This window comes from Microcaecilia unicolor, chromosome 4, assembly GCF_901765095.1.
Source record: "Microcaecilia unicolor chromosome 4, aMicUni1.1, whole genome shotgun sequence".
Classification (NCBI taxonomy): domain Eukaryota; kingdom Metazoa; phylum Chordata; class Amphibia; order Gymnophiona; family Siphonopidae; genus Microcaecilia; species Microcaecilia unicolor.
In genome coordinates, this window is record NC_044034.1 from 2837686 (window position 1) to 2850076 (window position 12391).

Genomic DNA, 12391 nt, shown 5'->3' on the forward strand with positions numbered 1-12391 from the left:
CAAGGGCCAGCGGAAATGCAAGATCCGGATCCCTTCTGGTTTATAGTCTGGCCATTAAGAGGGGGCACTTAGAGAAGTGCAGTTTTTCTCCCGCCACTTTTGGAAGTCCTCCATATCTGTGGCTTATATTAGGGTGTGGAAAGTTTTTGAAACCTGGTGTGCGGAGAGAGCTCAGGTTCCCAATATTCTAGGATTCTTGCAGCAGGGACTGGATCAGGGTCTGGCATTGGGCTCCCTGAGGGTCCAGGTGGCTGCTCTGTCAGTTTTTCGGGGTAAGGTGTGAAAGGCACTTCTCTGGCTTTGCACAGAGAAGTGTCCCATTTCCTGAGAGGCGTGATGCATTATGCGCTTCCTCAAACATGCCCCTCCTTCCCCTTGTGGGCTCTTGGTTCTCCAAATTCTGACCAAGGCTCCATTTGAGCCTCTGCGTTCGGCCTACATTAAAGATCTTGCTATAAAGACTGTCTTTCTGGTCGCTATCACCTCGGCTCAGAGTTTCCGAACTATAGTTGCTGTCTTGTCGGTACTCGTATCTCTCCATTGCAGAGGATTCAGTTCTCTTTTTATGGTCCCTTCCTTTCTCCCTAAGGTTGTCTGTCCATTCCATGTGAATCAGGAAGTTTGTTTCTCCTCCTTTGTGGAGGAGGGTTCTGTTCTGTGGACTGGAGTCTTCATAGTCTGGACGTTTGGAGGAGGATGCTAAGGTACCTGAAGAGATGAATGATTTTTGCCTCTCAGACAACCTATTTGTTCTTTTCCATGGTCCAAGGAAGAGCCAGGTGGCTTCTAAGGCTTCTATTACGAGGTGGATCAAAGCAGCTATTGAAACTGCCTACATTTGTAAGAATCATCTGGTGCCTAAGCGCCTGAAGGCCCACTCCACATGGACTCAGGCCACATCCTGGGCAGAGGCCTGGGCGGTGGCTCCTGAAGAAATTTGCAGGGCGGTGGTTGTTGGTCCGTTCATTTGATAAACATTACAGATTGGATGTACCAGCCAGAATCTGTTTGGAATTTGGCAGGGCCATCATTCAGGAGGGCCTTGTCTTCCCAGGCTCATTAGATCTGATTTGGTACACCCCACTTGTGCAGAACAATGGAACCGATGCTTATGAAGGACAAATTATCTTACCCAATAATTTTCTTTCCTTTAGTCAGCTACACCATTCTGCAACCTGCTCTCGGAAGATTTGGGCCCAGGACTCTGGTTGTGCTCTGCAATTTCCCTATCCGTGTTTAAAAAAAAAAAGGAGAGAGAGAGAAAAATGTAAAGAGTTAAATCACAAGTGTTAGTTTCCAGCAATAAGAGTGTCCCGTTATGATGATATATTCTGGAATATGCAGGGTTGCAAGTGGCACTCTGTGGTGTTAATGCTCGCCTGCTGTTCATTGCAGCTGCAGTGGTCAATGGGGCATGGTTGTGTTACAAAAAAGGACCTTCTGCTACTTTGGCAGATGCATACTGGATCTTTCCAGGGAGCACCACCAGCTAATACCCATGAGGTCACTGGTAAAACTCAGTTTTCTCTATTTTCATCTGCTGGTAGAAGAGGATAATATCACTTGAGCAGAACAGAGGAGCTGACTAAAGGAAAGAAAATTATCAGGTAAAACATAATTTATCCATGTGGTCAGTGACTTGTGGTTTCTGACTGTAGTTGTCATCAGGAAAGTGCTCATTTGGTCTTGCACTGAAGATTATCAAGTAGGGCCCTGGCTACTGGTGCTTTCTTTGCTTATAGATGTACTGACAACTGGGCTAACAGGGCATTTCTTTTTTTGTCTAGGATGGCTATGGTATAATCACTCCATCCCATTTCTCTCTTCTCTTTCAGACACACACACACTTTACGCTCTCTCTCGCTCTGTCGCTACTTTCTTCCCTCTGACATTGTATAAATGCTGTGCTTTTGGTGATGCACCTCCAGGGATAGGCAAGGCATGCACACAGTCTCTGTAGCCAGTTGGCAGTCGGTCCTGCTTTTCTCTCATATACTTTTTTTTTTCTTTTCTTTAGGATTGTAGGGGGCCATGTCAGGATCGTTTACTAAGGACCTGCTAAATGATAACAGCTGTCTGCAGTCACCCCTGACCTTAGACCTCCACTCCTCCCACAACCAGCTTCTCAACAACCAGATAACGAAGAGCACGTCACCTAAGAGCCGCAAGATCTATGCTTCCACCAACCTGCAGAACGCCATGGGCCTGGGGGCTCCGTCCATCAATGCAGGGTCTGACTGTACCAATACGAAGTGGATAAAGGAAGGGCAGAACCAGCTGCGCAAAGCTGCCGAGCACGTGATGCAAGACCAGAATCAGAATGTGACTTGTGAGCTTCCCAAGAAAGAACTATCTAATGAAAACCCTTTTGGGGACAAAGAGGAAAGCCAATCGTCTTCCAGTGCCAAGGGCTTCCTCAGCTATTACTCACAGCTTGAGGTGTCGGCACGGAACTCCATGAACAGCAACAATGGCAGGGAGACGCTGCTCATTGAACTGCAGGAGGAGAAGAGAGAGAGTGAGGAAGATGAAGACTCTACACCCGTGCAGAGTGAGCAAATGGATCCTGTTACCATGGATCTCAACTCTGAGACCTTGAAACCCAAACTTGAAGCAGATATGCAGCCTGAGGGAACAAAAGATCATGGGAAGAGTGCTAGCCTACTGTTTGGAATGAGGAACACAGCGACCAGTGATGAGGACTCCAGCTGGGCCACACTGTCACAAGGAAGTCCATCCTGCAGTTCTCCTGATGATGCAGGTAGGACATGGGTAAGGGAGATACAAGGTATCATCAGTGCTGTTTCTTTGTGTGATTTTTATGTGTAAATATTTTTTATTCAGTCATCAACAACCTTTGCAATATACAAGGTAGCAGATACTCAAGTACTTAAGCACAACGATAGACAAATGATGATCAAAATGATTGATTTTCCATCACATTCCCCACCCATACATCACTCAATCCCCCTATTCATGAAGTGCGCTAAAATTCACATCAAGGAATAGCACAAGTCTCAGTTGTGATCACTTAACATTCTGTCTGCTCCCCAAGCTCTTGTGCTCCCAGCCAGGTCCTCCAGTTATGATACATCTAAGTCATTTAAGATAACAGGATGGACTCTCAAGTGTGAAGTCGCCAAATAGGGATCCCATATCTTCAAAAATTTCCTGTTTGCAGTCCGTCCCCGAAGGACCGCTGTCATGTTTTCTATCTGAAGCAGCTCAAACATCTGATTATGTCATTGATACACAGTGGGTGGAGCTCTATCAATCCATTGTAACAATATACAGCACTTTGCCATCAAACAGGCTTTGTACAAAGGAAGTCCTGAGAATGCCATGCCCTCCACAATGCCATCCAGCAAATGCAAGAGAGATCTATGGGGGAGCACCTGCCAGTTACCGCCACAGACAGCACTCAGGGGGTCCAGAGAGTCTGTATTTGAAGGCATTCCCATACACAGTGTTTATAGGAGGCATTTGGAGCAGAACATTTCAAACGTTCTCTGGAATAAGTGCGAAATCATCCTCTATGATAATATGGAGGTGGTCATATTGATGACTAGCCAGTTGGAACGTGAGGGGTTGTGAGGCGCTGATTGGGTTAAAGTGCTAGGAACACATTCCTCTATTGTTGATGTTTTATCTAGTTCAAATGTAGACTCAAGGTACTGGTTTTGGAAGCTGAGGAATGGGGAACTCTCATAGTTGCTGGTGATGCATGTGGTCTGTTCTGGAGATTGGTTGCCCCTGAAATGTGAGTGTCTTACAGGCAGGGGTGTCCACCAAGCCAAGGCAGCCTGGTAGGGTGGAGGAAAGCGAGCAAAGGTTTATTTCAGAGTTCCAAATGTAGAAGTTAATGCCATCAGCAGCGGTATTATCCTTGATGGGATTCGTCTATTTGGAAGGCACAATTAGGGGGAACCCTTGGGATAGATAACCTTACATGTGTGAGTGGTGTGAGCTGGATGAGAGCAGGGAGAAAAGCATACTCGTGAATCATCAAAGGCCTAGCCTGCAAGCAGCTGCAGGTTTGAGACTCGCTTTTCCTTGTGGTAGTCTTGGTTGCATTCTTTGGACGGTGGGAGAGTCAGAGGTTCAGGTGAAAGTAAGTCATCTCGGTTGGGCCCTTAGAGCACATTCAGGTTCAAAGAAACTTTTGTGTAGGGAGATATGGATCACATGGGATCTGGTGAAGGGAGCTATTTCTGTCTCGCCAGGTGATCGCCCAGTGATGAGTTCTCAAAATTTCAAATGCTCTGAATAGCGTCTGGGTGATTGGATCGAACCTGCATGAGTACAGGTCGTCACACTTGTTTCAGGTGTTACAGCCATTCGCAGAGTTGGAAGTGGAGGATGAGGATTATACCACATGTATGAACAACCGTATCTCAAACAATTAATTATTACCTGAATTGGTTATTACTCTATTTACCATTAACTTTCTTTTTGCTTCATGTACAATTTCTCATTCATAATAGATTTTCTAAATGTTAAACATCCATTACTTTCCCAGTATGTTTATGATATTGTATTGTAAAATTGGATTCTTACAACAAGTTACTTCCTTAACCATTCTTCTTTGTTATGTATCCTATACTATTTATTGTAAGCCACATTGAAGTCAAACTTGTTTGGGATACTGTGGGATATAAATGTCACAAGTAATAAATAAATGTTAGAAGGAGAAATATGGAAGCAACAGGCCTCTGCTCATTTTTGTTTTCTTGGCAGGGTGAGAATAGTCTGGGTTGTGGGCCGTTCATTATTATTTTGGGCCCATCACTAGGCACATCAGATAGACCCCACCTTAACTCGGTCAGGATGGGACTCTTAAGGGGGGCATGAGGATGGCTTGGGAAAGCACAGTGAAGGACTTGATGGTCATAGGTTAAAGTTTGGGGATAAGCCTGTATGGGCAAATGGGGTCAGAATGAAAATCGAAATTAGTCTGACGAAGTTCACCTACCAGGAGCTCACATTGACAGTTATGTCCACAGGATCCTTTATGATTGCCTCCTATGCTCTGTTATTAGTCATGTTTTATTGGGGTGGGGGATAATTTATCAGTTACTAAAGAAAAAGGGGGGAAGGAAAGGGAAATGGGACTTGATATACTGCCTTTCTGAGGTTTTTGCAACTACATTCAAAGTGGTTTACATATATTCAGGTACTTATTTTGTACCAGGGGCAATGGAAGGTTAAGTGACTTGCCCAGAGTCACAAGGAGCTGCAGTGGGAATTGAACTCAGCTCCCCAGGATCAAAGTCTGCTGCACTAACCACTAGGCTACTCCTCCACTAGTAACATTCTATGTAGAAGCCTGCCCTTGCAGATCACCAATGCGGCCGTGCAGGCTTCTGTTTCTGTGTCTGTGTCTGACATACATGCAGGACGTCAGATTCACAGAAACAGAAGCCTGCGCGGCCGCGTTGCTGATCTGCAAGGGCAGGCTTCTACATGGAATGTTGCTAGTGGAATAGCAACATTCCATGTAGAATCTCAAATAGGGAAAGAGAACTGGGACTTGATATACAGCCTTTCTGAGGTTTTTGCAACTACATTCAAAGCGGTTTACATATATTCAGGTACTTATTTTGTACCAGGGGCAATGGAGGGTTAAGTGACTTGCCCAGAGTCACAAGGAGCTGCAGTGGGAATCGAATCCAGTTCCCCAGGATCAAAGTCCACTGCACTAACCACTAGGCTACTCCTCCACACAGCCTTGGGGGTACTGTTGGCACTGCATAATAGTCAAACAATGGCTTCTGAGAAGGGCAATAGTCTGTCCTTGACGGACTCTTAATAGGAAGATGGTGGCCAGGGAGCAGTCGTGCCTGGGAACATGTGGCTGGTCATGTCTGGAGCTCTGAGGTGGGGCCTGGTTGGGGGGAGCATGCAAAAAAGGAGAAAACTGACCAGGCTCATGGTACGTTTGGTACAGGTAAAACTGGCCAAATTTATCCTAAATCAGTGACTATTGAATTGTATTGGGCTGAGAACCTGGGGAACTGTAGCCCCTTGTGACTCTGGGCAGGTTGCTGAACCCTCCGTTGCCCCAGGTACAAAACTTATATTGTGAGCCCACTAGAGACAGAGAAAGTACCTGCATATAAGAAATTAAAGCAGTTTGATTGCAGCACAGAAAGCGTTATATCAAATCCCATTGCCCGCATTGGAAGGGGGTAGGACTGCATGAAGGGTGAGCACAAGGGGCATCTCGGATGCCTTGGTTAGCACGTTTCTATAATTGTTATTTCATGTTGAACATGACGAGAATCTTGGCTAGTTCAGTGAACCAAACTCCTATATGAATGCAGTAGGAATTGCACATTTTTTACATCTGCTGCCTTAAAAAAAAAAGTGTGAAGACTTTTGCAAGGCAGTGTAGCTAATTCCAGCAGTTGAATGGTATTTAGATAGAGGTATGCTCCTTTTTTCATGCTAAACCCCTTATTAAATTATGAGTGAGGATTATTTCACAGAAAGACGCGTTGAAATGGAGTTAACAGAAGCTTAACACATCTTTCCGAAACCAGGATGCTAGTAATGCTGGCTTTCAGGTCTCCCCCCCCCCCCCCCCCGCCTCTTTTCCCTTTCTGAACTACTGTAATGTTGTACAAAATTGTAACGGGAGAGGAGAGACCCAGGCCACTGCACTTGGTGGAGCTGTGGCACTTAATAGGGATAAAAACTGACGTAAATCTGGACATAATGCTGAATGACACTGAAGAGGAAACTTGATAAAAATAGTCTGAGTTCACATGACTTCCAAGAAGCTATAGGCAGCGTCTTTCCTAGAACACAAACACATCGGGCTCTTCGCAGGGGTCTTAGGATAGAAGGATTGGGGAAGTACATCTGGCACAGCAGCGCATATAGTTCTTGACTTCCAAACTGGTTGCTGTGTTCTGAGATTTCAGCTCTGTTCCCTTTGGGATTATGTTCTGCAGTGTTGATCGCTGCTGTTCTTTGTATTTCCACGGCTAGTCCATTGCTGTCTTGTTTTAGTCCAGGGCTTCCCAGACATATCCTGGTGACTCCTCCGTAGCCAGTCAATCTGTTCTGCTCTGAGAGTTGTTTTACATTATAATCAGTTTCAACTCTTCATGTCTTATGTACCGATTATCCTGAGCCATTAGCGTCTGATCTGTGGCGCAGGTTTTTCAGGCTTGTCCTGGGATACCCAGTAGCCAGTCTGGTTTTCAGGATGCCCACAATGAAAAGTGTATATTTGTGTGCACTGCCTCCATTATATGTAAATCTATATCATGCATAATCGGTATGAATATTTGAAAACCAGGCCATGGTTGGGCTTAACAAAGCCAAGACTCCAGATCCCCACGGTGACCTAAAACTGAGATGTGGCAGCTGTAGCCAAAGAAAGATCGGCAGCTTCCTCCACCTGGAGATGACAGAGGAGGGGGTATTAGTGATACCTTGGGCTCGGAGGAGGACAATGAGGCAGCATCAACCCACAGGTGGCCACAGGCAGGCTAGTGAGAGGTAGTGATAGAGCTCCTTCTTTGGTGGCTTCGCATGCTGATATCGGTGGCCCGCTTGACTTTAACATAGCGGTATCAGGCCTGAGGATATGAGACCTGTTATCTATTAAATGGATTATGTTGGGGGAGCAATGCAATATGGTAGAGCACACTTTTTTTGGTGGGGGAGAAATTGAGCTGTAAATGTTACTGTTACAGAGGGCAGAAAGGAAAAGGCACATGATGGGTTTCATGTCCGTCTTCAGGGCTATGCTAGATGTAATGAAATGCCAACCAGATTTATGTAATGGAAGGGGGGGGGGGGGGGAGGTGACCTTTTCCAGAAAGAGGGAGCCACAAAACAATGCGTCAGATATCTCAGAGCAGGTAGATTCAGACAGCCTGATGAAACAGTTGCCTTAACCCTGGTAAAAATAAATTTGTTAGTGCCTTTCAGAGAAGCTTGTACACTGAGAAATGCAGGTGGCAGGGAGGTGTCTGGAGATAACATGCCTTCAAGCTGTTGCTTCTCTAGACTGGAAGTCATCTGCCCTGCTGGGACATGTGTTCTCTGTGGAGTTAATTATCTCTTTTACAGGCTGCAGACTCAGTGCTGTATCCAAGGCTCCACATATGTCAGGAGATGGCTGAGCTTTGTGAGCTTGATATGGTGGTGTCTCAGCAGACATTTTAGAGACTTGGATTGGCCTCTGTTAACTTTGCTGCTTCTTGTTCAATAAATAATTATTGATCAGATGATTGTATTCTTTTTGAGCCCAGTCTGCATTAGAAAGGGGTGGAGAATGTCTGGAGCAAACTCTCTCAAAATTTCATGGAGTGGGACCAAATTTGATGTGGGGGCAAACCAGTTGAAAAATGGGCCGGATCCAGAGAATGGTCCCCATGCTTCCTTGGGCCCAGATGCACAAAAATTAACGAGCCAGCAACGTTGTTTTTATACTGGTTTTAGCCAGTTAAGTGAGCACAGAGTTCAGCGACACATGCACAATGTAATGTATTTCCAAGGAGAGGTGAGCCCTTGTACTCGATGAAGGAAATCCCTCACCGGGCTGCCGGCCAAAACCCTGAGTCCTCCCTGTGCCTCCCACCGTTCCCCAAGAGTTGAGCTCCTGAGTGCGAGTAGCCAGCTACAGAGAGAACAAAGTCCAGCACAAAGTCCACAGGGTTAGACCCGGCAGCAGATAACAGCAAAACCCAGGGCTAGGCAAAGGTAGTACCAGGCAGCGGTCAAAAGCAGGTCCAAAGGCAGGCAGAGGTCAGTACAAGGCAGCGGTCAAGAGCAGGTCCAGGAACAGGCCGAGACCAGAACCAGGCATCAGACAGAAGTAGATCCAGAAGCACTGCAACTATCCAGCGAACTGAGTAGAAGCTGAAGCACGGATGGACTGAGGGCAGAGCCTTAAATAGAGAATCCTCCGGTGCCCATACTTGCAAAGACAGGGAACATGACACACAAAGGGGTTCTGCAGGCTCTTTTCCTGTCACGGTAGCATAAAACGATAATTGCATGGTAAGTTATTTAAATGAGCCACTTACCATTCAAATGTGCATTCCTAGTAATGCATAGCTGTTTTCGTAGCGATGCACAGAAAGGACCGCCTATCTTTACAATGAATTTTTAACGTGGTCAGGAGCTGTCGGTACTGCCTTGCTGGCTGAGGAGAGCTGTGAAGTTGCAAAACATAGTAACAAAGTAAATGATGGCAGATAAAGACCTTACGGTCCATCCAGTCTGCCCAACAAGATAAACTCATTTTACATGGTATGTGATACTTTATACCTGAGTTTGATTTGTCCTTGCCTTTCTCAGGGCACAGACCATAGAAGTCTACCCAGCACTGCTCCTATACTGAAAGTTCTGAAGATTCTGGAATCCTAAAGAGTTACAAGATTCCAGAATCCCAATTAGTAGCAACATTCCATGTAGAACCCCAAAGAGTAACATAGTAAATGATGGAAGATAAAGACCTGTACGGTCCATCCAGTCTATCCAACAAGATAAACTCATTTTACATGGTATGTGATACTTTATACCCGAGTTTGATTTGTCCTTGCCTTTCTCAGGGCACAGACCGTAGAAGTCTGCCCAGCACTGTTCTTGTACTAAAAGTTCTGAAGATTCCGTAATCCTAAAGAGTTACAAGATTCTGGAATCCCAATTAGTAGCAACATTCCATGTAGAACCCCAAAGAGTAACATAGAGGGGCATAATCGAACGTCGCCGGCGAAATAGATCGCCGGCAATCTATTTTGGCGGCGGCACAACAGCTGGCCGGAACCGTATTATCGAAAAAATGGCCGGCCATCTTTTTTTTTCAATAATACGGTTTAGCCCGGCCAAATGCCAGAGTTCACCGGGTTTGAGATGGCCGGTTTTGTTTTTCAGCGATAATGGAAAAAATTGCCGGCCATCTCAAACCCGGCGAAATCCAAGGCATTTGGTCGTGGGAGGAGCCAGCATTTGTAATGCACTGGTCCCCCTCACATGCCAGGGCACCCTAGGGGGCACTTCTAAAAATGTTTAAAAAATACAAAAAAAGCTCCCAGATGCATAGCTAGCTCCCTTACCTTGGGTGCTGAGCCCCCCAAAATCTCCCCCAAACCCACTCCCCACACCTCTACTCCATTACCATAGCCCTTATGGGTGAAGGGGGACACTTACATGTGGGTACAGTGGGTGTTGGGGGGGTTTGGAGGGCTCAACACTTAGCACCACAAGTGTAACAGGTAGGGGGGGGGGATGGACCTGGGTCTGCCTGCCTGAAGTGCACTGCACCCATTAAAAACTGCTCCTGCTGTCAGGGACCTGGGTATGACATTTGAGGCTGGCATACAGGCTGGCAAAAAAGTGCTTTATTTTTATTTTTTTCGTGTGGGAGCGGGTTGGTGACCACTGGGGGAGTATGGGGAGGTCATCCCCCATTCCCTCCAGTGGTCATCTGGTCAGTTGGGGCACCTTTTTGAGGCTTGATCGTGAAAATAAAAGGACCAAGTAAACCCGGCGAAATACTGCTTAATGCCTCTTTTTTTTTTTACATTATCCGCGAAACCCGGCCATCTGGTAGCCACGCCCATGCCCGCCCATGTCCCTCCTTTGCTTCGCTGGCGACAAGCCCCTTTGAACTTTCGCGGCGAGACGACGGGAAAGCGGCGATGCTGTCAAAAAAGCAGCTTTCGATTATACTGATTTTGCCGCTTTTCCGAGATCACCGGCCACCTCCCGATTTATGTCGGAAGATGGCCGGCGATCACTTTCGAAAATAAGCTGGATAGTAACATAGTAAATGATGGCAGATAAAGACCTTACGGTCCATCCAGTTTGCCCAACAAGATAAACTCATTTTACATGGTATGTGATACTTCATACCCGAGTTTGATTTGTCCTTGCCTTTCTCAGGGCACAGACCGTAGAAGTCTGCCCAGCACTGTTCTTGTACTAAAAGTTCTGAAGTTAACGTCAAAGCCCCTTAAAATTTACACTCCAGCCCATCCATATCTATTCAGGCATGATCAGGGCACAGACCGTAGAAGTCTGCCCAGCACTGGTTTTGCTTCCCGATTACCGGTGTTGCCACACAATGTCTGCTAAGATTCCATGGAACCATTCCTTCTAAACAGGATTCCTTTGTGTTTATCCCACGCATGTTTGAATTCCTTTATCGTTTTCATCTCCACCACCTTCCGCGGGAGGGCATTCCACGTATCCACCACCCTCTCTGTGAAAAAATACTTCCTGACATTAGTCCTGAGTCTGCCCCCCTTCAACCTCAATTCATGGCCTCTAGTTCTACCGCCTTCCCATCTCCAGAAAAGGTTCATTTGCGGATTAATACCTTTCAAATATTTGAACGTCTGTATCTTGTCACCCCTGTTTCTCCTTTCCTCCAAGGTATACATGTTCAGGTCAGCAAGTCTCTTCTCATGTGGTTTGCAACGCAAATCCCATACCATTTTTGTAGTTTTTCTTTGCACCGCTTCCAGTCTTTTTACATCTTTAGCAAGATACGGCCTCCAAAACTGAACACAATACTCCAAGTGGGACCTCACGAACGACTTGTAGAGGGGCATCAACACCTCCTTTCTTCTGCTGGTTATCCCCCCATCCTTCTAGCAACGGCCGTTGCGTTGTCACATTGTTTCTTCACCTTCATATCCTCAGACACCAACACCCCAAGGTCTGTCTCCTGAGTCAAGCTTACTAATCTCTCCCCTTCTATTCGGTATCTCTCTTTTGGGTTTCTGCACTCACAAAACTTTACTGGGCCTGCCTGTTCTTTGTTTTTGCAGCTAACAGCGCCTTAGATGACAGATCAGCCCAGAGTTCTTCCAGCAGGAGCGGGAGTCAGGAATATGGGGAGAACAGATCTCAGCAGTGTGCTGCCAAGTCCTCAACCTCTAACCAGCTACATTGTTTGTACTAATTCCGAAAACCTCCAAAATATAGTAACAACATGACAAACTAGTGGAGGACAAATGAACTGTTTTTGGACCTTTGCAAGGTCCTTGTGGGTACAAACTGCTTTCATACACCCAGTTTGTATGTGTGTATGAAAGCTGTCTGTAGCATGCGCATAGCAGGCACACGTAGCGATTGGCTGTTCCTGGCCATGCTCGACAGACTGATTGGCTCCTCCCCCCCACTGAGCTGATAGTTGTTTTTGCAAGCAGCTCATTTGCATCCCGTTTCGTCTGAGCATCGCTCGCTATTTCCAACGCTGTAATTTTTACTGAGTTGCAAATAGCGATCAGTGCTTTAACAGGTCTTTAGTGCATCAAGGTGTTTGGAGTGAAGATGAGTATTTAAATTCCGTATGAAAGTTCAATTTAAATAAATGATTAAAAAAAACAAAGATTTCAATCTTGGTGGAGTTATTGGACCCCTG

The 12391-nt window shown here is 46.0% G+C and overlaps 1 protein-coding gene across 1 annotated transcript in view; it reads left to right on the forward strand.

Moving 5' to 3' along the window:
* The window catches only part of APBB1 (amyloid beta precursor protein binding family B member 1), a 109687-nt gene that overhangs the window by 14339 nt on the left and 82957 nt on the right, over positions 1–12391 (forward strand). Inside the window, exon 2 of the mRNA XM_030199784.1 lies at positions 2018–2761. Coding sequence (XP_030055644.1) covers positions 2032–2761 — 730 coding nt within the window. The 5' untranslated portion in view covers positions 2018–2031. The remainder of the gene's footprint in view (positions 1–2017; positions 2762–12391) is intronic.